Source organism: Belonocnema kinseyi, chromosome 6, assembly GCF_010883055.1.
Source record: "Belonocnema kinseyi isolate 2016_QV_RU_SX_M_011 chromosome 6, B_treatae_v1, whole genome shotgun sequence".
Classification (NCBI taxonomy): domain Eukaryota; kingdom Metazoa; phylum Arthropoda; class Insecta; order Hymenoptera; family Cynipidae; genus Belonocnema; species Belonocnema kinseyi.
In genome coordinates, this window is record NC_046662.1 from 30,404,140 (window position 1) to 30,428,858 (window position 24,719).

Here is a 24,719-nt window from a genome sequence, read left to right on the forward strand (position 1 = left end):
TTATCTTACATAGACGTTTTTTTTTTAAATTCATAAAAACATCTTACTGAATTTTTGGATGACCCATAAAATATTCTATCCTGCTGAAGCTAGATTGAGTCTACTTTCTTCTACTTTCAAATAAGTAAAAAAAAAACCTTTGTTGCTAATATTTCCATAGCTAATTTAAAAAAATCGTATGGAGAGTTTTTTTTTAATTTCAGAAAAGCGTCTCTCTTAATTTTGGAATGACCCATAATATATTCCACCCCACTGTAGTTAGACTAAAGACTTCAATTTTCAAACAAATTAAATCACTTTGTTGATAATCTTTCCATAGCTAAACTTCAAATAATCCTACGGTATTTTACATTAAGAATTTTTTTTAATTCAGAAAAACGTCTTACTTAATTTTTGAATGACCCATAAAATATTCCATCCCATTGAAGCTAGACTGAGTCTTCAAGATTCAAACAAACTAAATAACTTTGTTGATAATCTTTCCATAGCTAATCTTTAAAAAATCTTCCGGAATCTTACATAGAGGTTTTTTTTGTATTTTGAAAAACATTTTACGTAATTTGTGGATGACCCATAAAAAATACCACCCTAAAGAATCTAGACTAAGTCTACTTTCTTAAATTTGCAAACAAATAAAATAACTTTGTTGCTAATCTTTCGAAAGCTCTACTAAAACCTCGATTCGTCGTTGCTTGCAGCAATTCATAATCCAGACGCGATTCGTGTGTCAATTCAATATCGAGGGTCGAGTGACGAGCGTAAACGCCCGCCTCTTGGCCGACACAATTTACTGCGACGACACTGAGTTCTCCTACACTTCTCGCGCGCCCAACATCACCGTACCCTTCGCCGTGATCTGGGGTGGCTCCAAGCCGCTCGACAATCCCGACAACATTCACGTGGTGATCTACCGATGCCGGGACATGGCCGACAATTGCGGCATGTGTCTCGCCCTGGCTCAGAAGTACGGCTGTGGCTGGTGCCAGAGTTCGGACAGATGTGAGGTCAAGGACCAGTGCGATCGAGGTCAGGGCGTCTGGCTCAACAGGAATCAGACCTGTCCGAATCCCGAGATTCATACCTTCGAGCCGATGATGGGTCCTTGGGAAGGAAACACCAACGTCACGATCCGCGGAATCAATCTTGGAAAGACCTTTGACGATATCTACGCTGGAGTCTCAGTTGCTGGTAAGAACTTTACGATTTTTCACTATTTTTTTTATATTTATTGTTCGGGATTTTCTTTGGATTCTTTATCCGCTTGTTATAACTCCCTCGGGAGTAAAAGAGTACCCTTTACTCCCTAGGGAGTAAAAAGTGAGGTCAAAGGTGAATAAAGAAAATTATACATCTATGAGCTCGCATTTTACAATAATGAGCCTACTAATCTTGAGAACTTTAAAGACATTTTGGTAGTAGATAATACAATTTTGCGGTGATTTATGAAAAGTTTCCATATATAATTAGTCAAATTACCGTAAATTATCAAAAATATCCGAAAGTTTGTAGACATTTTTAAATTGAATTTAAAGTAATTTATCTTGGTTTTCTATAAATTATCTGTAATATTACAATAAATAACCAAAAAATTTCATAAATTTCCGGAAATTTAAAAAAATGTTTTTAATTGAATTTTGCAATTTTCATGGTAAATTGCCATATTTACCTGTGAAATTACCGTAAATTACCGAAAATTTTCATACATTTTCGGAAATTTATAAACATATTGAAATTCAATGTTGGGCAATTTATGATAAGTTACCATAAATTACCTGTAATATTACCAAAAATTACCGAAAAATGTCATAAATTTCCGGAAATTAATGAAAATGTTTAAAATGAAGTTTTGGGTATTTCATGGTAAATTACCATATTTATTTGTAACATTACCATAAATTACCAAAAAATTTCATAAATTTCCGAAAGTTTATAAAAATGGTTAAAATTGATTTTTTTTTATTTTACCGCATGTTACCATATTTACCCTAAATTTTATCATAAATTACCAGAAAATGTCATAAATTTCCGGAAATTGAAACAAAATTTTTTTATTGAATTTTGGGTATTTCATGGTAAATTACCATATTTATTTGTAATATTACCACAAATTACCAAAAAATTTTATTAATTTCCGGAAGTTTATAAAAGTGGTGAAAATTGATTTTTTTATTTTACCGCAAGTTACCATATTTACGCTATATATTGCCATAAATTACCAGAAAATGTCATAAGTTTTCAGAAATTTATAAAAATGTTTAAAATTGAATTTGCGTATTTCATGGTAAATTACCATATTTTCCTGACAAATTACCATAAACTACCAAAAATTTCTAAAAATTTTCGGAAATTTATAAACGTATTGAAATTGAATTTTGGGCAATTTATGACAAGTTACCAATAAATTACCTGTAATATTACCACAAATTACCGAAAAATATCATAAATGTACGGAAATGAATAAAAATGTTTTAAATTGAATTTTGGGTATTTCATGGTAAATTACCATATTTATCTGTAATATTACCATAAATTACCAAAAAATTTCATAAATTTCCAGAAGTTTATAAAAATGGTTGAAATTCATTTTTTTATTTTACCGCAAGTTACCATATTTACCCTATATATTGCCATAAATTACCAGGAAATGTCATAAATTTCCGGAAATTTATAAAAATGTTTAAAATTGAATTTTTGGCAATTTATAGTAAGTTACCATAATATACCGGTAATATTACCATAAATTACCAAAATTTATCATAAATTTCCGGAAATTTGTTTACAAAATTGAAATTGAATTTTAGACGATTTCTGATAAGTTACCATAAATCACAAATTACGAAAAAATTTCATAAATTTCCAGAAATTTATCTGAATGTTTAAGTTTAATTTTGGGTAATTAATGGTAAGTTACCATATTTACCTGTAAAATTACAATAAATTACCGAAAATTCATGAACATTTATAAATGACCAAAAAATTTCATAAATTTCCTCAAATTTTTTTTTCAATTTAAATTTAATTCTGAGTGTTTTATGCAAGTTACCAAATTTACCCTCTTTATTGCCATAAATTACCAGAATGTCATAAAATGAATCCGAAACTAAATTTACATTTTAGACGGAAAAAACGAATTTTCTACAAAAATAACAAAGCTTTAATAAAAAAAAGTATTTTTTAACAGAACAGTGAATTTTGAGCCAAAAAGATGAATTTTCAACAAAATACGTGACTTAGAAAAAAACACCAATATTTAAGTAAAAATAGAATGGTTAAATTTTCAGTTAAAAAATGATTTTTTAGCCAAAAAAAAAATTTTCAAAAAAAAAATATTTAATTTTAAGCCAAAGAAATTAATCATGAATCAAATTAAATTTTAACAAACTAAGTGCATTTTGAAGTAAAACTGATCAATTTTAAACCAAAAAATGAAATTGTTAAATTTTCAGTTAAAAAATGATTTAGCAGGCAAAAAGAGACGAATTTTCAATAAAATACGCGTTTGAAAAAAAAACAATATTTAAGCAAAAATGAAATGGTTAAATTTTCAGTTAAAAAATATTTTTAGCCAAAAAATACGAGTTTTTAATAAAATATTAAAAGTTTTAGCCAAAGAAATGAATCTTCAACCAAAGAAATTAATTTTGAAAAAACTACGTGCATTTTTGAGTAAAATTGAGCAATTTTAAACTAAAAATGGAATGGTTAAAATTTCCGTTAAAAAATGATTTTTTAAGCAAAAAGAGACGAATTTTCAATAAAATATTTAAATTTCCCTCTAAATAAATGAATCTTCAACCAAAAAAATGAATTTTGAACAACATACGTAATTAAAAAAATAAATATTTAAGCAAGAATGAAATGGTTAAATTTCTCAATTGAAAACTGACGATTCCATTTTTATTTAAAAATTTGTTTTTTACTTAAAACGCATGATATTTTTTGGTTGAAGATACGTCCTGTTTGGTTGTACATTCATTTTCTTAACTTAAAACGCAATTATTACAGTTTTGGTTGACAATTTATCATTTTTAGTCAAAATGAATTTATGTTTTGTTGAAAATTAAACTATTTCAGTTATGATTGATTGTTTTAGTTGAAAAATCATTTTTTTGGTTTAAAATTCTAGTATTTCAGTTGAAGATTCATCATTTTAGTTTAAAATTTATCAGTTTGGTCAAAAATTAATTTTTTTAAAGAAAAAATGTAGCTATTTCATGTTCTATTGAACATTCTTTTATCTTTTAGTTAAAAATTTAACTGTTTAGTTGAACATTTGTCTTATTTAATTGAAAATTAAACTTTTTCGTTAAATAATTATGTATTTTGTTAAAAATTTGTATTTTTTGGTAGAAAATTAACCTTTTTGTTTGAGAATTAATCTTATTGTTTAAAATTTCAAATTTTCTGTTTAAAATCCAAGTATTTTAGTTAAATATTTACAATTTTAGTCAAAAATTCCTCATTTTATTTAAAATTCAACTATTATAGTTAAAGATTCATTAACTTAATTGGAAAATTCATTTATTTGGTTACAAACTTTATTTTTAGGTAGAAAATTCACCTTTTTGTTTGATAAATAATCTTATTGTTTAAAAATTTATCATCTGGTTTAAAAATTAACTATTTTAGTTAAAGATTCATTAATTTTATTTGAAAGTTTTGTTTAGTTTTTTGAAAATGTTTATTTTTAGGTAGAGGATTTACGTTTTTGTTTAAAAATTAATTTATTTTCTTTAAAAAATTGTTTTTAAATAGAAAATTTACAGTTTTGTTTGATAATTAATCTTATTTTATAAAAATTCATCGTTTGGCGTGAAAGTCAACTATTCTAGTTGAGGATTCATTCATTTTATTTGAAAATTCATTTATTTTGTTGAAAATTTTTATTTTCCGGTAGAAAATTAATGTTTTTGTTTTAAAATTTATCTTATTGTTTAAATATTCATAATTTTAGTGGAAAATTCATCATTTGGTTTAAAATTTAACTATTCTAGTTGAAGATTCATAATTTTATTTTTCGTTAAAAAATGATGTATTTTGTTGAAATAATGTTATTTTTCGGCAGAAAGTTCCCTTCTTTTTTCAAGAATTAATCTTATTTTACATTTTTATTAAATTATTGTAAATTCATTTATTTGTTTGGAAACATTTATTTTCAGGTAGAAAATTCACTGTTTTGTTTGATAATTAATCTGAAAATAAAACTAAGAATCCAACTAAAAAGTTTGGACAACCACCATAAAATTTTCTTATTGAAATTTGAAAAAAGCAAATAATTTTTCCCTAAAAAATAAAATCAAAAAATTTATTTTTTGGACAAAAATAAAAAAAAGGAAAGAAAACTGAGAATCTTTATTTCCTTTATCCTTTTTTTCCACTTTTTTTATTGTTTTTCTAAAAAACAAAATTTTTTCTTTTCTTTTTCAGGAAAAAATTGTTCTATTTAAAAAATGTTTTATTTGCAAGCAAAATTGTTGAATTTTTATATAGAAATCGCTTCAAATCTTTTTAAATATTGTGTTAAAATAATTTTTCCAAATGCTTGAAAAGCTTCTAAATTTTTTGTTTGTAGTCTGCAAAAATCTAGATTTTGTTCTAAATTAGATCGTTATTCCTAAATCCAAATTTAAAGGAAATTTATTTAAATTCGCAAGATTTTCTAGAAGTTTGAAAACAAATTTAATTAATTTTAAAAGTTATTTAGAAGTTCTGAAAAAATGACAAAAATAGTTTTAAAATTAAAATAAATTTTAAATAACTTCTAGATTTCTCAAGATTTTGAAATAAAATTTTAAAGCCTTCCAAGGATGCCTAAATTATTAAAAATGCAAATAATTTATCTTTCAATTTAAGAACTTTTAAGTTGAAGAAAAATTACATTTTTTTATGTTTCTAGCTTAAAATAACTTAATAATATAATTATAAATTTTTTTAAAGTTCATTGATTATTTAAAAGTTTAAAATTCAAGAGTTCCACTTTGAATGCTTTGATTTGTTGTGTATTTTTTATTGCTTTAAATGGAAAAATGTTTAGAACCGAGTTCGATTTTTAAAATTTTAGTTGTCCGGAAAACTGTTTGCAAACCGGGAAAAAACCGGGCACTTTTTTCTTTGATTAAAACGGTCACCCTCTGTCTGATTTTATTTTCCGGAATTCTGCACATTAATTAGATTATTGGACGTTAAATAGGATTTTAAATGTGATTTTCATCTGATTTAAATTTCTTGAATTTTAACCCTCGAAGCCCACACTCTGGTCTGATGGACTGACGGGTTATTTGCAAGTAATAGTCTTTTGGATACTAAAAAAGTTGCTTCCTTCGAAATTTCTAAGCAAATTAAATTTCTAGGGCCTCCAGACCAAGTGTGGGTAAGTAAGGGTAAAAAAATGTCTGGTCTCTGAGGGTTAATCCATGAACCCTCTCATTTCAGGAATTCAGTGTCAACCCTACCGCGAGCTCTACATCCGCACCAAACAAATAGTATGTCGCGTCGACGGCCCTGGCACCTCCGAGTCCAGAAAAGGCCCCGTGATCGTAAAAATCGAAGACTTTCGCGGTCAATCCGAGTACAATTTCGAGTTCGTAGATCCCGTGATCACAGCAATCGATCCCCAAGAAGGCCCCGTCAGTGGGGGCACAACCGTCCGAATCTACGGCCGATACATGAACGCCGGTAGCAAAATCCAAGCCTTCATCGACGAGCTTCCCTGCATGATCACCAGCACCGAACCGAGTGAAGCCCAATGCATGACCAGTGCTAGCGATCAGCCTCTGAACGGCACTCTGAAGATGCTTTTCGATGAGGGCGTTCGCACCTACAGCGGCAAATTCCGCTACGTTGCGGATCCCACCATCGAGAGCGTCGAGAGCGGCGTCGGTGGGCAAATGAAGATCCCCAAAGGCATCCCAGCCGGTGGCATCAAAATCACCGTCTCGGGAAAGAATCTCGCGGTGATCCGCTCCCCTCAGATGTACGTCTACTACGACGACAAGATGTTCGTCTCGCGCTGCACAGTCATCACAAACACGAGCATGGTCTGCGAATCCCCCCAGATCGAGATCCCGGAAAATGTCGTGTTGGACGCGGAAAGACCCTTGTCCTTGGAATACGGATTCCGGATGGACAATGTCACCGGGGTGCAGAATCTCTCTCAAGTCTTGTCGAATCATTTCCTCCTTTATCCGAATCCGATCTACGACGAGTTTGAGGAAGCGGTCAAGTACTACAAGAGTGACTATCTGACCATCAACGGACAACATCTCGATCGCGCCTGTCAGGAGTCGGATGTCGTCGTCCAGATCGGGAATAGCTATTGCAACGTGACTTCTTTGTCGAGACAGCAACTCACCTGCAGGCCGCCAGTCGCACAACCCCCAGCCCTGGACGTGGAGGGTCTCCCGAATAAGCAAGAACTTCCGGAAGTGGTTGTGATTGTCGGGTCGACGCTGCGCTTCAATATAGGACAACTGAGCTATGCTCTGCCCGCGGGGCTCAACGGGCCGCTCTCAAAACCCGCGCTCATCGGCGTGATAGCCGCGATAATTATCCTCGTCTTCGTCTTCATCGCCTTCCTGATCGCATATCGTCGGAAGTCGACGGAGAGCAATCGAGTCCTCAAGAATATGCAGGAGCAGATGGACATTTTGGAACTGCGGGTCGCGGCCGAGTGCAAGGAGGCTTTTGCGGAACTGCAGACGGAAATGACTGATCTGACTGGCGATTTGACGAGTGGTGGAATACCGTTCTTGGATTATCGCACCTACTCGATGAAGATTCTCTTCCCGAATATGGAGAATCATGTGGTGCTTCAGTGGGACCGACCGGAGTTGCAGCGCAAGGAGAAGGGACTGAGGCTCTTTGGACAGCTGATTATGAACAAGACTTTTTTGCTGCTTTTTGTACGCACTCTGGAGAGTAATAGGTATTTCTCGATGAGGGATCGAGTCAATGTGGCGAGTCTGATTATGGTGACGCTTCAGAGTAAGATGGAGTATTGTACGGATATTTTGAAGACGCTTCTCGCTGAGCTTATTGAGAAGTGCATGGAGGGGAAGAGTCATCCGAAACTGTTGTTAAGAAGGTATGTTTTTATTTTGTGCTGGCATTTTTCTTTTTTTTTCGTTTATTCTTCATACTTTTATTACCAATTAATAATATCTTCTATCTATATAAGAATCCCGTGTCACGATGTTTGTCACCACTAAACTCCGAAACTACTTAACCGATCTTGATGAAATTCGGTACATAACGTGTAATTTGGTCCAACTTAAAGGATAGGATACTTTTTATCTCATTTAATTACCTCTATATTTTTTTTATTGCAAATTAAATTTTTTTATTTGTGTACTCGATAATTTTTTAACAGATGTCGGTGTAAGTTAGTTTGTGGACCGATACTTCAACATTTTACGTTATCTAGGTTGGGTAAGCAGCCAATAGAGGGCGCCAAGTTTAGTGCAGTATAAATTCAACGTAGTAAAACATTATCAAAATTTAAATAATCATAAATTATTCGTGAGAAGGTATGCTTTTATTTGATACTAGCATTTTTCTTTTCAATTTTTAAAATTTTCCTTTCATTTTCTTTATTTCATTATTTTTAATTCATTTTTTCTTCAATTTTTCCCATTTTTCTGCTGTATACTTTTATTACCAATTAATAATACACAAATATAAAGCAATATTTATATCACCATTATTTCCATTTTTCATTTACATTTTCAATTAATAATTCACAAATCTAAATGAATGATTCCAATTTTACTTGAAAAAAAGAAAATAATTCGAGGCCACTGAATTTTAAATGTTCGATAATTTAGAAAATTTTGTAATTTAAGGTAATCATAAATTATTGTTGAGAAACTATGTTTTTATTTTGAACTAGCATTTTTCTTTTTATCGTTCATTCTTCATTTTTTGTTGTTTTTTTTTTAATTTTTGTCATTTTTCTTCTTCATAATTTTATGACCAATTAGTTATATACAAATGTAAAACAAGATTTATATTTTATAATTTTTTTATAATTATCTTTTCTTTGTTTTTCATTTTTTTCACTTGCATTTTCGAATAATAATACACAAATCTAAAAGAAAATTATTATGACTCCAATTTTACTTATAAAAAATAATAATTCGAGGCCATTGAATTTTAAGTTTTCAATAATTTACAACATTATCAAATAAAAAAATTTTTTTATTATTATTTATTATTGTATATTGTTGTTAAAGAAGAATGCTTTCGTTTAGAACTAAATTTGTATTTTTTTTGTTTGTTTTTCATTTGTAATTTATTTTGAATTTTTATTGTCATTACTTCTTCCCATTTATTCACACTTGCATTTTCAAATAATAATAAACAAATATTAATTATAAACTAATAATTTAATAATAATTAAAATGAATAATTCAATATTAAATGTCTAGTTTTTGCATGATTTTATTTTCTAGGAAAATATCTTTTGAACTAACTAAAGTTTTCCTGGAATTTTGAAAAATTAAATATTTTCTTTTAAATTTTGCATCTTTTGAAATGTTTGGAACATCTTTCGCTTTTCTCTTAAAATTTATTTTACAAAATAAAAAATCTCTACCAATCTTGAGAAACATTTTTTATTCTCTTAAAACCTTTTAAAATTTTTAAAAAGCTTCTACATTTTTCAAACAAAATCTTGAAATATCTAGGTTTTCATTTTTTTAAAAATCTTTTTAAGTTTAAAATATTTTTAATCCCCAAAACTTTTTAAATTACTAAATATGTTTCCAACTGAATCGATTTATTTGCAAAATCTTTTAGAATTAACAAAAATTGGTCTTCACAATTATTATATCCTTTGTTGGCAATTGGGAATCTTAAAAAATTTCTCAAAATCTTTTTAAATTATCTCTTAAAATTAATTTTTTTGATTAAAAATTATTACAATTTTTTTCTGTTATTTCAATCTTAAAAAAGGTACATATTGATTAAAAATTCGACAGAGCTTAGGAATATCTTTCAGAATAAATCAAATTTATTATTAAATTTTTTGAAAAATCATTTCAAATTAAAGAAAAATTGTGTTAAAACCATCCAAATTTTTGTTTTTAAAAATTGTTGAAATTTTTTTAATCATTTAAGGTTATTCCATTATTTTAAGTAATTTCCTGAAATAAAAAAAGCATACACGTTTTTCATAGAAATTTTAAGAAAAAGTTTATAATGTCTTAAAATATTTCAAAGTTATAAATTTTTTCATTTTTGAATCCTTCAGATAATGTCTTGATCATTTTTGTAATCCTATGAAATGCTTAGCAAATTTTTTTAATAATCTCGCAAAGTTAATTTTGCAACATAATAAATCATTGAAAATTTTCCTAAAAATGTTGAGAAATTTTTTTTCTTGAAACCTTTCAAAATCCTTAACAGATTAAAAATTATATTTTGAAATCCTCAAATTTCAAATTAATTGTAAAATTGTTTGAAAAGATTTAAACATTTATTAAAACTATTAGAATTTTTCCTACGACTTTTAAAAAATCTTTCAAAATTAAAAAAAAAGTATCTTAAAATCTTCAAAATTTTCGAAAATCTTTTAAAATCTTCTTCAAAAACATTGCCTGAAAATGTTCCAGATTTTTGTAATTATTAAAATTTCCAATAAAATATAAAAATTTTTTTATTCTCGAAACATTTTCAAGGATATAAAGAATATAACAAAATTTCAAAGGATTTTAAAGATTTTAAGTTGTTTGGAAAGATTCTAAAAATTTTCGGAAGATTTCGTTTCAAGAATTGGTTAAACCGTAAAAATTAAAGAATTTGTTTTCATGGATTTTTAAGTACCTAAAATTTTTAATATAAGAAAATAAAAATTGGGACAGCTGAAAAATCCTGAAAAATGAAATTTCCGACACGGGAAAGTTCTCAAATAATAAAATATCCTGCATGTAAAATTCCCTATCAATAGAATTTCCGACGAATAATAAAATTCCTGAAATATATCATCTTAAAGAAATAAAATCTTTTCATAAAAATAAATTTTTTATTAAAATTGCAATAATGAAATAATATTTAAAAATGTTTTTGATGTTTAAAGTTTCTAAAATTAATGATTGGATTTAAAATAATAAGATTTTTGTAATTATTCTAATTTCACATAAAATATAAAATGATTAATTGATCCAAAGTTTAAGATTAATATAATTAATATAATAATAAAATTATAAATATATTTTTTTTCATAAATGAATAATATTAATCTTAAAACTATAATTAAAATAGTTAATAAAATTAAATAAAAGTAGTATTCTAATTCTAATATATTGTTACATATAAAGATTTTATAAATTTTTAAAAATGTTTCATTTCTACAAATTTTGAAAGGCTAAAAATTAAAAAATTGTTTCTCATGGATATTTAAATAATTTATGTGCTTAATATTAGAAAATACAAATATAGAACTACTGAAAAATCCTGAAAAATGAAATTCCCAAAATATATATCTATTTTAAATATATAAATTATTTATTAAAAATAAAATAATCAAATATTTATGTAGAAAAATATAAATATATTTCTGGATGAAATTTTTTCCGATTCTTACTTTAAATTCAAACGATAATTTTAGAAACTTTTAACCATAAAAATAATTGTTTCCATTCAAATATTTGACAACTGTACTTTTAATAAATAAATAATATTTTGTTTAAGGAATTTAATTCTTCAAATTCCTGAATTTACTAGTTCGGATGTTTTATAATTCGGCAATTTTCTCTCGGTAATTTTATTTTTTTTTTATAAAATGTTAAAACTATATAATTTAAAAAAAAAGGTTGTTTCTTTTTTTCCAAATGTAAAAAATAAATGTTAAATCTTTCCCCTTTTCATGAAAAATGCCCCTTTTTGCTCTTGGATCAGTATTATTAGTGACTTATCGAATTTTCCTTTTTTTTTTCAACGAACGCAAATATTTAATTCTAGAACTGAGAGCGTCGCGGAAAAAATGCTCTCGGCTTGGTTCACTTTCCTGCTGTATAAATTCATGCGAGAATGTGCGGGCGAACCATTGTACATGCTCTTCCGTGCGATGAAACAACAAGTCGATAAAGGTCCTGTAGATTCGATCACATCAGAGGCGAGGTACTCCTTGTCGGAGGAAAAGTTGATCAGACAATCTATTGATTTCAAGCACATGGTGAGTGATAATATTTATTGTTCGTCAGATCTTCAATAACTGACTGATGATTCTTTATGTCTTCTTTATGTATAACTGCATTTCAAATTTTTTTTTTTTTTTTTTTTATCATTTCCAGACTGTCTATGTATCCATCTCGCAACAGGCAGTCTTTGTCGGCGGCTTGGATCCCAACACGGAAAACGTGCCCGTCAAAGTTTTGGACTGTGATACGATTTATCAAGTGAAGGAAAAGTCGCTTGACACCATCTACAGGGCCACACCTTACAGCCAAAGGCCCAGAAAAGACGACCTCGATCTGGGTAAGATTTTTTATTCATTTTCAAAATTTGCCCAATTTTCGAATAATTATTTACTAATAATAAATATAATAAATTAGACATTTTTTAATTTATTTGAAATTTAAAATATTTATATAAAATTTTATTATATAAATATACTATATATATATATAAATAAATAATAGTTATAATAATAAATATTTAATATAATATTTAAAATTCTAATTTTTATTTTTTCATTTATTAAATTAAATCAATTTAATCAAATTAAAAATTAGAATTACTATTTGTAATATTAGAGAGCGAGATATAATTCGAAAATTTTAATTTTTTTTATCATTTTAGATTGTAGTAAAGTTTTATATCGTGATAAAAAATTAATCAGTTGGTAATTAATGAATCAGTTCACAAGATAAAAATCAACGAACAATTATTTTCATTGATACATTAAAATAATTTCTACTTAATATTTTTATAAAAATTAGAATTATTAATAATATTTTCAACTAATTTCAAAAAATTTGAAATACAAAATTAAACATTATTCAGAGAATTCAACAAAGTTTAGAGAATTTCGAGAATTAAACCAAATTTTCAGAATTAAACCAAATTCCGAAAATTAAACAAAATTTAGGGAATTAAAAATAATTCCGAAAACTAAACATACTTTAGAGAATTTAACCAAATTCAGAGAATTCAAGAAAATTCATAGAATTAATCAAAATTCCAAGAATACCAAATTTTTATATTAAAAAACTTTTATACTTAAATTTATAAAATTTAAAATTTGCACTTCCGATTTTATTACTTCAAATTTAAAAATTGTTAGCTTCACAGTTTAAAATTCAAAGATTTTAAAAACAATTCCGAAAATTAAACAAAATTCAGCGAATTCAACCAAATTTAGAGAATTCCGAGAATTAAATAAAATTTAGAGAATTGAATAAAATTCAGAGAATTCAAGAAAATTGAGAGTATTAAACAAAATTCTGACAATCAAACAAGATTTAGAGAATTAAAAACAATTCCGAAAATTAAATAGAATTACAGAATTCAAGAAAATTCCGAAAATCAAACAAAATTTTGAGAATTATAAGAAATTTTTAAAATTAAACAAATCTCAGAGAATTAAATGAAATTCAAAAAATAAAAGAAACCAAATTCAGAAAATTAAACAAATTTAGAGAATTAAAAATAATTCCGAAAATCAAACAAAATTGAAAGATTAAAAATTGATTCCGTAAATTAAAGAAAATTCAGAGAATTAAAAAAAAAGTAAACAAAATTCATAGAAATAAACCAAATTCAAAAAATTAAAGAAAATTCAGAAAATTCGAGAAAATGATCGAATTCAAGAAAATTGAGAGTTCAACAAAATGTAGAGAATTTAAATAAATTCCAAGAATTAAACAAAAATCAGAGAATTTAAGAAAATTCACAAAATTGATCAGAATTTCGAAGATACCAAATTTTTGAATTTATAAACTTTAATATTTAAATTTCTAAAGTTTAACATTGAAAAGTTCCGAAAATTAAAGAAAGTTTAGAGAATCAAAAGCAATTCTTAAAATTAAACAATTTTAGAGACTTAAAAATAATTCAAAGAATTTAAAAAAACTAAAGATTTAAAAACAATTCTGAAAATTAAACAAAATTCAGAGAATTCAACAAAATTTAGAGAATTCAGGGAATTCAACAAAATTGTGAGAATTTCGAGAATTATTTAAAATTCCGAAAATTAAACAAAATCGAGAAAATTAAGCAAAATTAAAAGAATTTCACCAAATTCAGAAAATTTAAAGATTTAAAAACAATTCTGTAAATTAAATAAAGTTCAGAGAATTCAACAAAATTTAAAGAATTAGGAGCATTGAACAAAATTGAGAGAATTCAGAGAATAAAAAAAAATTCCGAAAATTAAACAAAATTGAGAAAATTAAAAAAGTGTAAAGATTTAAAAACAATTCTGAAAATTAAATAAAATTTAGGAAAATCAACAAAATTTAGAGAATTCAGAGAATTAAACAAAATTCCGAAAATAAAACAAAATTGAGAAAATTAAACAAATGTAAAGATTTAAAAACAATTCTAAAAATTAAAGAAAATTCAGAAAATTCTGCAAAATTTGGAGAATTTATAGAATTGAATAAAATTGAGAGAATTCAGAGAATTAAACAAAATTCCGAAAATTCAACAAAATTCAGAGAATTCAAGAAAATTGAGAGAAATCATAGAATTAAACTAAATTTAGATAATTAAAGAAAATTCCAAAAATGATACCAAATTCCGAAAATTAAACAAAATTGAGAAAATTAAAAAAATGTAAAGATTTAAAAACAATTCTGAAAATTAAATAAAATTTAGGGAAATTAACAAAATTTAGAGAATTCAGAGAATTCAACAAGATTGAGAGAATTCAGAGAATTAAACAAAATTCCGGAAATGAAACAAAATTGAGAAAATTAAAAAAATGTAAAGATTTAAAAACAATTCTGAAAATTAAAGAAAATTCAGAGAATTCAACAAAATTTAGAGAATTCAGAGAATTGAATAAAATTGAGAGAATCCAGAGAATTAAACCAAATTCCGAAAATTCAACAAAATTCAGAGAATTCAAGAAAATTGAGAGAAATCATAGAATTAAACCAAATTTAGAGAATTAAACAAAATTCCAAAAATGATACAAAATTCCGAAAATTAAACAAAATTGAGAAAATTAAGCAAAATTGAGAGAATTTCACCGAATTCAGAGAATTAAACAATATTCAGAAAATCAAACAAATTTAAAGATTTAAAAACAATTCTAAAAATTAAACAAAATTCAGAGAATTCAACAAAATTTAGAGAATTAAAAAAATTGAGAGAATTCATAGAATTAAACAAAGTTTCGAAAATTCAGCAAAATTCAGAGACTTCAAGAAAATTTAGAGAAATCATAGAATTAATTCAAATTTACAGAATTAAACAATATTTAAAGATTTAAAAACAATTCCGCAAATAAAACACAATTCAGAGACTTCAAAAACATTGAGAGAATTAATAGAATTTAACAAAATTGCGCGAATTCCGAGAATTCAACAAAATTTAGAGAATTCCGAGAGTTAAAAAAAATGCCGAAAATTAAACAAAATTCAGAGAATTCTACAAAATTTAAGGAATTCAGAGAATTAAACCAGATTTACAGAATTAAGCAAAATTCAGAGAATTCAAGAAAATACTGAAAATTAAACAAAATTTAGAGAATAAAAAATAATTCTTAAAATTTAACAGATTTCGGCGAATCAAACAAAATTAAACAAATTCAACAAAATTCAGAGAATTAATTAAAATTTCGAAAATACGAAATTTTTGATGAAAAAATCCTTTATACTTATATTTGTAAAGTTTAAAATTCAAAATTTTTCCACTCTTAAGTGCTCTACTTTGCAGCTCAGTTTTCACAACCGTAAATGTAAAAATTCTGAGCTTGAGAATTGGATTTTTGAAATTTGATTGACCGTGAAAAGTGTTTGTTAGCAAACCGGAAAAAAACGGAATTTTTGGAAATCTGATTCTGATTTCAGAATGGCGAACAGGAGCCTCGGGCCGACTGATCCTCTACGACGAGGACTCGACGACGAAAATGGAGGGCGAGTGGAAGAAGCGCAACACTCTGAATCACTATCGCGTGCCCGACGGCGCCTCGCTCAATCTCGTCTCGAAACAGTCCTCCATCTACAATCTCTCGATTCTCTCGGAGAAGACGGACAAGTCCCACAAATACGAGACCCTCAATCTGAGTAAATTCAATTCGGCGAGTCCGCCGTTGTCGCGCGCCACCTCGCCCCTCAATCACGACCACGACGGCGGTCTGAAGGCCTGGCATCTCGTCAAGCACCACGACACGGACGCGCAGAAGGAGGGCGAGCGCGGCAACAAAATGGTCTCGGAGATCTACTTGACGCGTCTCCTCGCGACCAAGGGCACGCTGCAGAAGTTCGTCGACGACCTCTTCGAGACGATATTCAGCACGGCGCACCGAGGCTCGGCGCTGCCGCTCGCCATCAAGTACATGTTCGACTTCCTGGACGACCAGGCTCTGCATCACGGCATCTCCGACCCGGAAGTCGTCCACACCTGGAAGAGCAACTCGCTGCCGCTCAGGTTTTGGGTCAATCTCATCAAGAATCCGAACTTCGTCTTCGACATCCACAAGTCGAATATTGTCGACTCGTGTTTGTCTGTTGTCGCCCAAACCTTCATGGACAGTTGTTCCACGTCTGATCATAGATTAGGTAACTGCCCCCACATTGCTCTCTTTTATTTTCTTTCATTTTATTTCATTTTATTTCATTTTATTTTATTGATATTTGGGTCTTTTTCCCGACTCCAATGCACAATATGGCGCAATATACTCGAGTGAGAAACTGAAAAAGAGATTTCCGAGAATTAAAGGATTTCAGAAAATTTAAAAAAAAAAAAAAAATGCAGAGAGTTTAAGAAAGTTTAGAGATTTATAAACAATATTCTGAAAGTTAAACGAAATTTAGAGATGTCAAGAAAAATTAAGGAATTGAAGTAAATTCAGTGAATTAAACCAAAGTTAGAGAATTAAAAACAATTCCGAAAATAAAATAAAAAATGATTCGGTAAATTAAAGAAAATTCAGAGAATTAAACAAAATTTTTAAATTACACAAAATTCCGAAAATTAAAACAAAATCGAGAAAATTAAGTAAAATTGAGAGAATTTAAGCAAATTCAGAGAATTAAAGAAATTTCAGAGAATTAAAGAAAATTAAACAAATTTAGAGAATTAAAAATAATTCCGAAAATTAAAGAAATTTTAAAGAATTTAACCGTATTCAGAGAATTTAAGAAAATTTTAGAGAATTAAACAAAATTTCGAAGATGAAACAAAATTCCGAAAGTCAAACAAAATTGAAAGATTAAAAAATGATTCCGTAAATTAAAGAAAATTTAGAGAATTAAACAAAATTTTGAGAATTGCACAAAATTCCGAAAATTAAAAAAAAAATCGACAAAATTAAGAAAAATTGAGAGAATTTAAGAAATTTCAGAGAATTAAACAAAATTGAGAGAATTCCAAGAATTAAAAAAAATTGAGAAAATTAATCAAAGTTTAAAGATTTAAAAACAATTCCGAAAATTAAATAGCATTACAGAATTCAAGAAAATTCCGAAAATCAAACAAAATTTCGAAAATTAATAGAAATTTTTTTAAATTAAACAAATTTCAGAGAATTAAATAAAATTCAAAAAATATAACAAAATTCAGAAAATTAAACAAATTTAGAGAATGAAAAATAATTCCTAAAATTAAAGAAATTTTAAAGAATTTGACGATATTCAGAGAATTTAAGAAAATTGCAGAGAATTAAACAAAATTTCGAAGATGAAACAAAATTCCGAAAATCAAACAAAATTGAAAGATTAAAAAATGATTCCGTAAATTAAAGAAAATTCAGAGAATTAAACAAAATTTTAAAATTACACAAAATTCCGAAAATTAAAACAAAATCGAGAAAATTAAGTAAAATTGAGAGAATTTAAGCAAATTCAGAGAATTAAAGAAATTTCAGAGAATTAAACAAAATTCAGAAAATTAAACAAATTTAGAGAATGAAAAATAATTCCGAAAATTAAAGAAATTTTAAAGAATTTAACCATATTCAGAGAATTTAAGAAAATTTTAGAGAATTAAACAAAATTTCGAAGATGAAACAAAATTCCGAAAGTCAAACAAAATTGAAAGATTAAACAATGATTCCGTAAATTAAAGAAAATTCAGAGAATTAAACAAAATTTTGAGAATTGCACAAAATTCCGAAAATTAAAAAAAAAATCGAGAAAATTAAGAAAAATTGAGAGAATTAAGCAAATTCAGAGAATTTAAGAAATTTCAGAGAATTAAACAAAATTGAGAGAATTCCAAGAATTAAACAAAATTGAGAAAATTAATCAAAGTTTAAAGATTTAAAAACAATTCCGAAAATTAAATAGCATTACAGAATTCAAGAAAATTCCGAAAATCAAACAAAATTTCGAAAATTAATAGAAATTTTTTTAAATTAAACAAATTTCAGAGAATTAAATAAAATTCAAAAAATATAACAAAATTCAGAAAATTAAACAAATTTAGAAAATGAAAAATAATTCCTAAAATTAAAGAAATTTTAAAGAATTTGACGATATTCAGAGAATTTAAGAAAATTTCAGAGAATTAAACAAAATTTCGAAGATGAAACAAAATTCCGAAAATCAAACAAAATTGAAAGATTAAAAAATGATTCCGTAAATTAAAAAAAATTCAGAGAATTAAAGAAAATTTTTAAATTACACAAAATTCCGAAAATTAAAACAAAATCGAGAAAATTAAGTAAAATTGAGAGAATTTAAGCAAATTCAGAGAATTAAAGAAATTTCAGAGAATTAAAGAAAATTCAGAAAATTAAACAAATTTAGAGAATTAAAAATAATTCCGAAAATTAAAGAAATTTTAAAGAATTTAACCATATTCAGAGAATTTAAGAAAATTTTAGAGAATTAAACAAAATTTCGAAGATGAAACAAAATTCCGAAAGTCAAACAAAATTGAAAGATTAAAAAATGATTCCGTAAATTAAAGAAAATTCAGAGAATTAAACAAAATTTTAAGAATTACACAAAATTCCGAAAATTAAAAAAAATCGAGATTATTAAGCAAAATTAAGAGAATTTAAGCAAATTCAGAGAATTAAAGAAATTTCAGAGAATTAAACAAAATTCAGAGAATTCAACAAAATTTAGACAATTCAGAGAATTAAACCAAATTTACAGAATGAAACAAAATTCTGAGAATTTAAGAAAATTGAGAGAATTCCAAGAATTAAACCAAATTGAGAAAATTAATCAAAGTTTAAAGATTTAAAAACAATTCCGAAAATTAAATAGCATTACAGAATTCAAGAAAATTCCGAAAATCAAACAAAATTTCGAAAATTAATAGAAATTTTTTTAAATTAAACAAATTTCAGAGAATTAAATAAAATTCAAAAAATATAACAAAATTCAGAAAATTAAACAAATTTAGAGAATGAAAAATAATTCCTAAAATTAAAGAAATTTTAAAGAATTTGACGATATTCAGAGAATTTAAGAAAATTTCAGAGAATTAAACAAAATTCAGAGAATTTCAAGAATTAAACAAAATTGAGAAAATTAATCAAAGTTTAGAGATTTAAAAACAACTCCGTAAATTCAACAAAATTTAGAGAATGCAAAAAAAATGCCTAATATACCTAATTTTTTAATTAAAAAACTTTTATACTTAAATTGGTAAAGTTTAAAATTAAATATTTTTTCACTTTATTAAGTGATTTAATTTGTAGCTCAGATTTTATTACTTTAAATCTAAACATTTTTAGATTCAGAGTTTAAAATTCAAAGAATTTAAAATTTAGAGAATTAAAAATAATTTCGAAAATTAAACACAATTCAGATAATTCAAACAAATTTAGAGAATTCAGAGAATTCAAGAAAATTTAGAGAATTAAAAAAGAAAGTAAACAAAATTCATAGAAATAAACCAAATTCCGAAATTTAAAGAAAATTCAGAGAATTCGAGAAAACGATCGAATTCAAGAAAATTGAGAGAGTTCAACAAAATGTAGAGAATTTAAATAAATTCCGAGAATTAAACAAAAATCAGAGAATTCAAGAAAATTCACAGAATTGATCAAAATTTCGAAGATACCAAATTTTTTGATTTAAAAACTTTTATACTTAAATTTTTAAAGTTTAACATTAGTTCCGAAAATTAATCAAACTTTAGAGAATCAAAAGCAATTCTTACAATTACACAATTTTGGATCCTTAAAAATAATCCAGAAAATTAAAAAAAATAAAGATGTAAAAACATTAAACAAAATTCAGAGAATTCAGGGAATTCAACAAAATTGTGAGAATTTCGAGAATTAGTCAAAATTCCGAAAATTAAACAAAATCGAGACAATTAAGCAAAATTAAAAGAATTTCACCAAATTCAGAAAATTTCAAGATTTAAATACAATTCGGAAAATCAAATAAAACTCAGAGAATTCAACAAAATTGAGAGAATTCAGAGAATTAAACAAAATTCCGAAAATGAAACAAAATTGAGAAAATTAAAAAAATGTAAAGATTTAAAAAACAATTCTGATTCTGGATCTTTTTCCCGATTCGAATGCACAATATGGCGCAATATACTCGAGTGAGGAACTGGATAAGATCTCAGCGAATTAAAGGATTTCAGAAAATTAAAGGATTTCAGAAAATTAAAAAAAAAAAAATGCAGAGAGTTTAAGAAAGTTTAGAGATTTATAAACAGTATTCTGAAAGTTAAATGAAATTTAGAGATTTTAAGAAAAATTAAGCAATTAAAGTAAATTCAGTGAATTAAACCAAATTAGAGAATTAAAAAAAAATTCCGAAAATAAAATAAAATTTAGGGAATTCAAGCAAATTCAATATTCTACAAAATTCAGAGAATTTAACAAAATTTTTAGAATTAAACAAAATTCCGAAAATTAAATTAAGTTTTAAGAATTTAACTAAATTCAGAAAATTCCAAAAAATTTAAATAAATCAACAAAATTCATATAAATTAACTAAATTCCGATAATTATATTCAATTGATAGAAATAAAGCAAATTCAGAAAATTTAAGAAAGTTTAGACAATTACACAAAATTCAAAAAATAAAACAAAATTCCGAAAATAACAAAAAATGCAGAGAATTAAAAGTAATTCCGAAAATAAAATAAAATTGAGCGAATAAAAAACAAGTCAAAAAATATAAAAGAAGTCAAATAAAATATAAACAAATTTTTTATTCTCGAAACATTTTCAGGGATATAAAGAATAAACCAAATTTCAAAGGATCTTAAAGATTTTAAGTTCCTTGGAAAGATTCTAAAAAATTTTGGAAGATTTCCATTCGAAAATTGGTTAAACTGTGAAAATTAAAGAATTTGTTTTCATGGATTTTTAAATACTTTACATTTTTAATATAAGAAAATAAAAATTGGGATTTTAGAGAATTACACAAAATTAAAAAAATAAAACAAAATTCCGAAAATTACAAAAAATTTAGAGAATGTAAGCAGATTCAATGTTCTAACGAATTCACTGAATTCAAAAAAATTCCGAAAATTAAATTAAATTAAGAGAATCTAACCAAATTCAAAAAGTTCAAAAAAATTTAGAAAATTCAAGAAAATTCATAGAATTCAATAAAATTCATATAAATGAACTAAATTCCGATAATTATATTAAATTTATAAATTAAAGCAAATTCAGAAAATTTAAAGAAAATATAGAGAATTCATTCAACTAATTTTTTTTTAGAGAATTAAACAAAATTCAAAAAATAAAACAAAATTCCGAAAATTGCAAAAAATTTAGTGGATTAAAAATAATTCCGAAAATTAAACAAATTTCAAAGAATTGAACAAAATTCGACGAAATTGATAGAAATAACCTAAATTCCGAAAATTAAATAAAATTTAAAGAATTTAACTAAATTCAGAAAATTTAAAAAAATCCAGAGAATTCAATAAAATTAAGAGAATTTGAGAAAATGATAGAATTTAAGAAAATTCATAGAATTCAACCGAATTTAGAGAATTCACCAAAGTTCCTAGAATTAAACTAAATTCCGAAAATTAAATTAAATTTTGAGAATTTAATTATATTCAGAAAATTCCAAAAAATTTAAATAAATCAACAAAATTCATATAAATGAACTAAATTCCGATAATTATATTAAATTTATAGAATTAAAGCAAATTCAGAAAATTTAAGAAAATTTAGAGAATTCATTCAACTAATTGTTTTTTTTAGAGAATTAAACAAAATTCAAAAAACAAAACAAAATTCCGAAAATTGCAAAAAATTTAAAGAATTAAAAATAATTCCGAAAATTAAACAAATTTCAAAGAATTTAACCAAATTCAGAGAATTCCAGAAAAATTAAAGAATTAAAGTAAATTCAGAGGATTAAACAAAATTCCGAGAATAAAAGAAAAATTTAGAGAATTCAACCAAATTGAGTGAATTTAGCAAAATTTAGAATATCTAAACATATTCAGAGAGTTCAAGAAAATTTAGAGAATTCAGAGAATTAAACAAAATTTAAAGAATTAAATAAAATTCCAAAACTGATACAAAATTCAAAGAATTAAACAAAATTGCGAAATATAAACAAAATTGAGAGAATTTAATCAAATTCAGAGAATTCAAGACAAATGAAAGAATTTAAAAAAATTCAGAAAATTAAACAAAATACAGAAAATTGGACAAAATTCAGCGAAATGGATAGAAATAACCCAAATTCCAAAAATTAAATAAAATTTAAAGAATTTAATTAAATTCAGAAAATTCAAAAAAATTCAGAGAATTCAATAAAATTCATAAAAGGAAACTAAATTCCGAAAATTAAATTAAATTTTAAGAATTAAATCAAATTCAGAAAATTGAAGAAAATTTAGAGAATTACACAAAATTCAAAAAATAAAACAAAATTCCGAAAATTACAACAAATCTAGAGAATTAAAAATAATTCTGAAAATTAAACAAAATTGAGAAAATTTAATCAAATTCAAAGAATTCAAGAAAAATTAAAGAATTTTAAAAAATCCGAAAATTAAAAAAAAATTCAGAGAATTGAACAAAATTCACCGAAATTCATAAAATAACTCAAATTCCGAAAATTAAATAAAATTTAAAGAATTTAACCAAATTCAGAAAATTCAAGAAAATTTAGAAAATTCAAGAAAAGTCAGAGAATTCAATCAAATTAAGAGAATTTGAGAAAATGATAGAATTTAAGAAAATTCATAGAATTACGCAAAATTCAGAGATATTTTTGGTCAAAGTTTCTTCATATTAATTGAAAAGTAGTTTCTTAGGCTGAAAATCCTATTCTTTTTTGAGGTTAAAAATTCACTTATCAACTATAAAATTAACTATTCTAGATGAAATTTTTGATTGAAAATTTATTTTTTTTATTTTTTTTTTTGAAATTCATGTTCCTATTTTGTTTAAATTTCAACCTTTTTTAAGTAGAAACTAATCATCTTGGTTGAAAATTTAACAATTTTTTTTTAATTCGGCTTTTTGAATGAAAATAAATTTTTCTGAATTTTTTAAAAAATGACGCTATTTTATTTTTGGTGCAAAAATGATCTTTTTTGATAGAAATTCAATCTTCTGTCCTAAATATCCATCTCTTTTTATGGAAAATGAAACTACTATTTCGCCCCAAATTGATTTTATTTAATTGAAAATCCATTTTTTCGGTAAAATTTTTTTAGAATAATTTTTTATATCTGAAAATTGAACGACACTATTTTTGGTTCAAAATATGTCGCTTTTGATTAAAAATTAATTTTTTAAGTCGAAAATTCAACGTTTTCGTTAAAGAATAATTTTTTAAATTAAAGATTCACCATCTTAGTTCAAATTTAATCCCTTAAATTGAAAATTGAACTAGTTTGTTGAAAATCGTTTTTTTGTTGTTGTTGAAAATTAATTTTTAAACGTCACATTTGAACAAAACGAATCATTTTAACAAAAAAGATGAATTTTTAATAAAATATATAAATTTTGGACTGAAAAAGATAATTTTTCAACAAGTTTAATCATTATTTTGCAAGAAAATATTTAAATTAAAAAAGAAGGAATTTTCAAGTATGACAAGCTTAATTTCATCAGAAATAACACAAATTTAAAAAAAGACATCAATTTTCAACTAAACAAGATACATTTTTACCAAATAATTTAATTTTAAGTTTAAATAAGATTAAATTTTTATAAGAGAAGATTAATTTTAAAAAAGTAACTAATTTCGAGTCAAAAAGATAACTTCTCAACCGAGAATCTTAAATTTCTAATCATGTTAGTTAAATTTTTATTTCTTAAATTAAATATTTAACTAGATATTCCATTCTCAATACAAAATTTATCTATTTTTATTTGAAAATTACACTACTTCTTTAAAAATTCACGTATTTTGTTTGAATGTTTTTTTAAACCTAAGAACTTTTTTTATAAATAAAATATCGAGCTGAAACTTTGGAAAATGTATTAGAGTACAATAAAGTACGTTTAGGTACTGCATTTTGGTAGGAACTCCACTGAAAATTATTTTTATCTTTTTTCTGAACCTCGACATTTTTTGAACGTTCCAACTTTTTTTATACATAAAATATCGGTCTCAAACTTTGAGAAATGCAAGAGCCGAAAGAAA

At 25.4% G+C, this 24,719-nt stretch overlaps 1 protein-coding gene across 4 annotated transcripts in view; it reads left to right on the top strand.

Annotated features, from left to right (window-relative positions):
* The window catches only part of LOC117174186 (plexin-A4), a 599,034-nt gene that overhangs the window by 569,471 nt on the left and 4,844 nt on the right, over nucleotides 1–24,719 (top strand). For all 4 annotated transcript variants that reach the window (XM_033363033.1, XM_033363035.1, XM_033363037.1 and 1 more), the window contains 5 exons: nucleotides 699–1,188; nucleotides 6,433–8,083; nucleotides 11,959–12,172; nucleotides 12,291–12,474; nucleotides 16,017–16,727. In XM_033363033.1, the coding sequence (XP_033218924.1) occupies nucleotides 699–1,188; nucleotides 6,433–8,083; nucleotides 11,959–12,172; nucleotides 12,291–12,474; nucleotides 16,017–16,727 (3,250 nt within the window). The remainder of the gene's footprint in view (nucleotides 1–698; nucleotides 1,189–6,432; nucleotides 8,084–11,958; nucleotides 12,173–12,290; nucleotides 12,475–16,016; nucleotides 16,728–24,719) is intronic.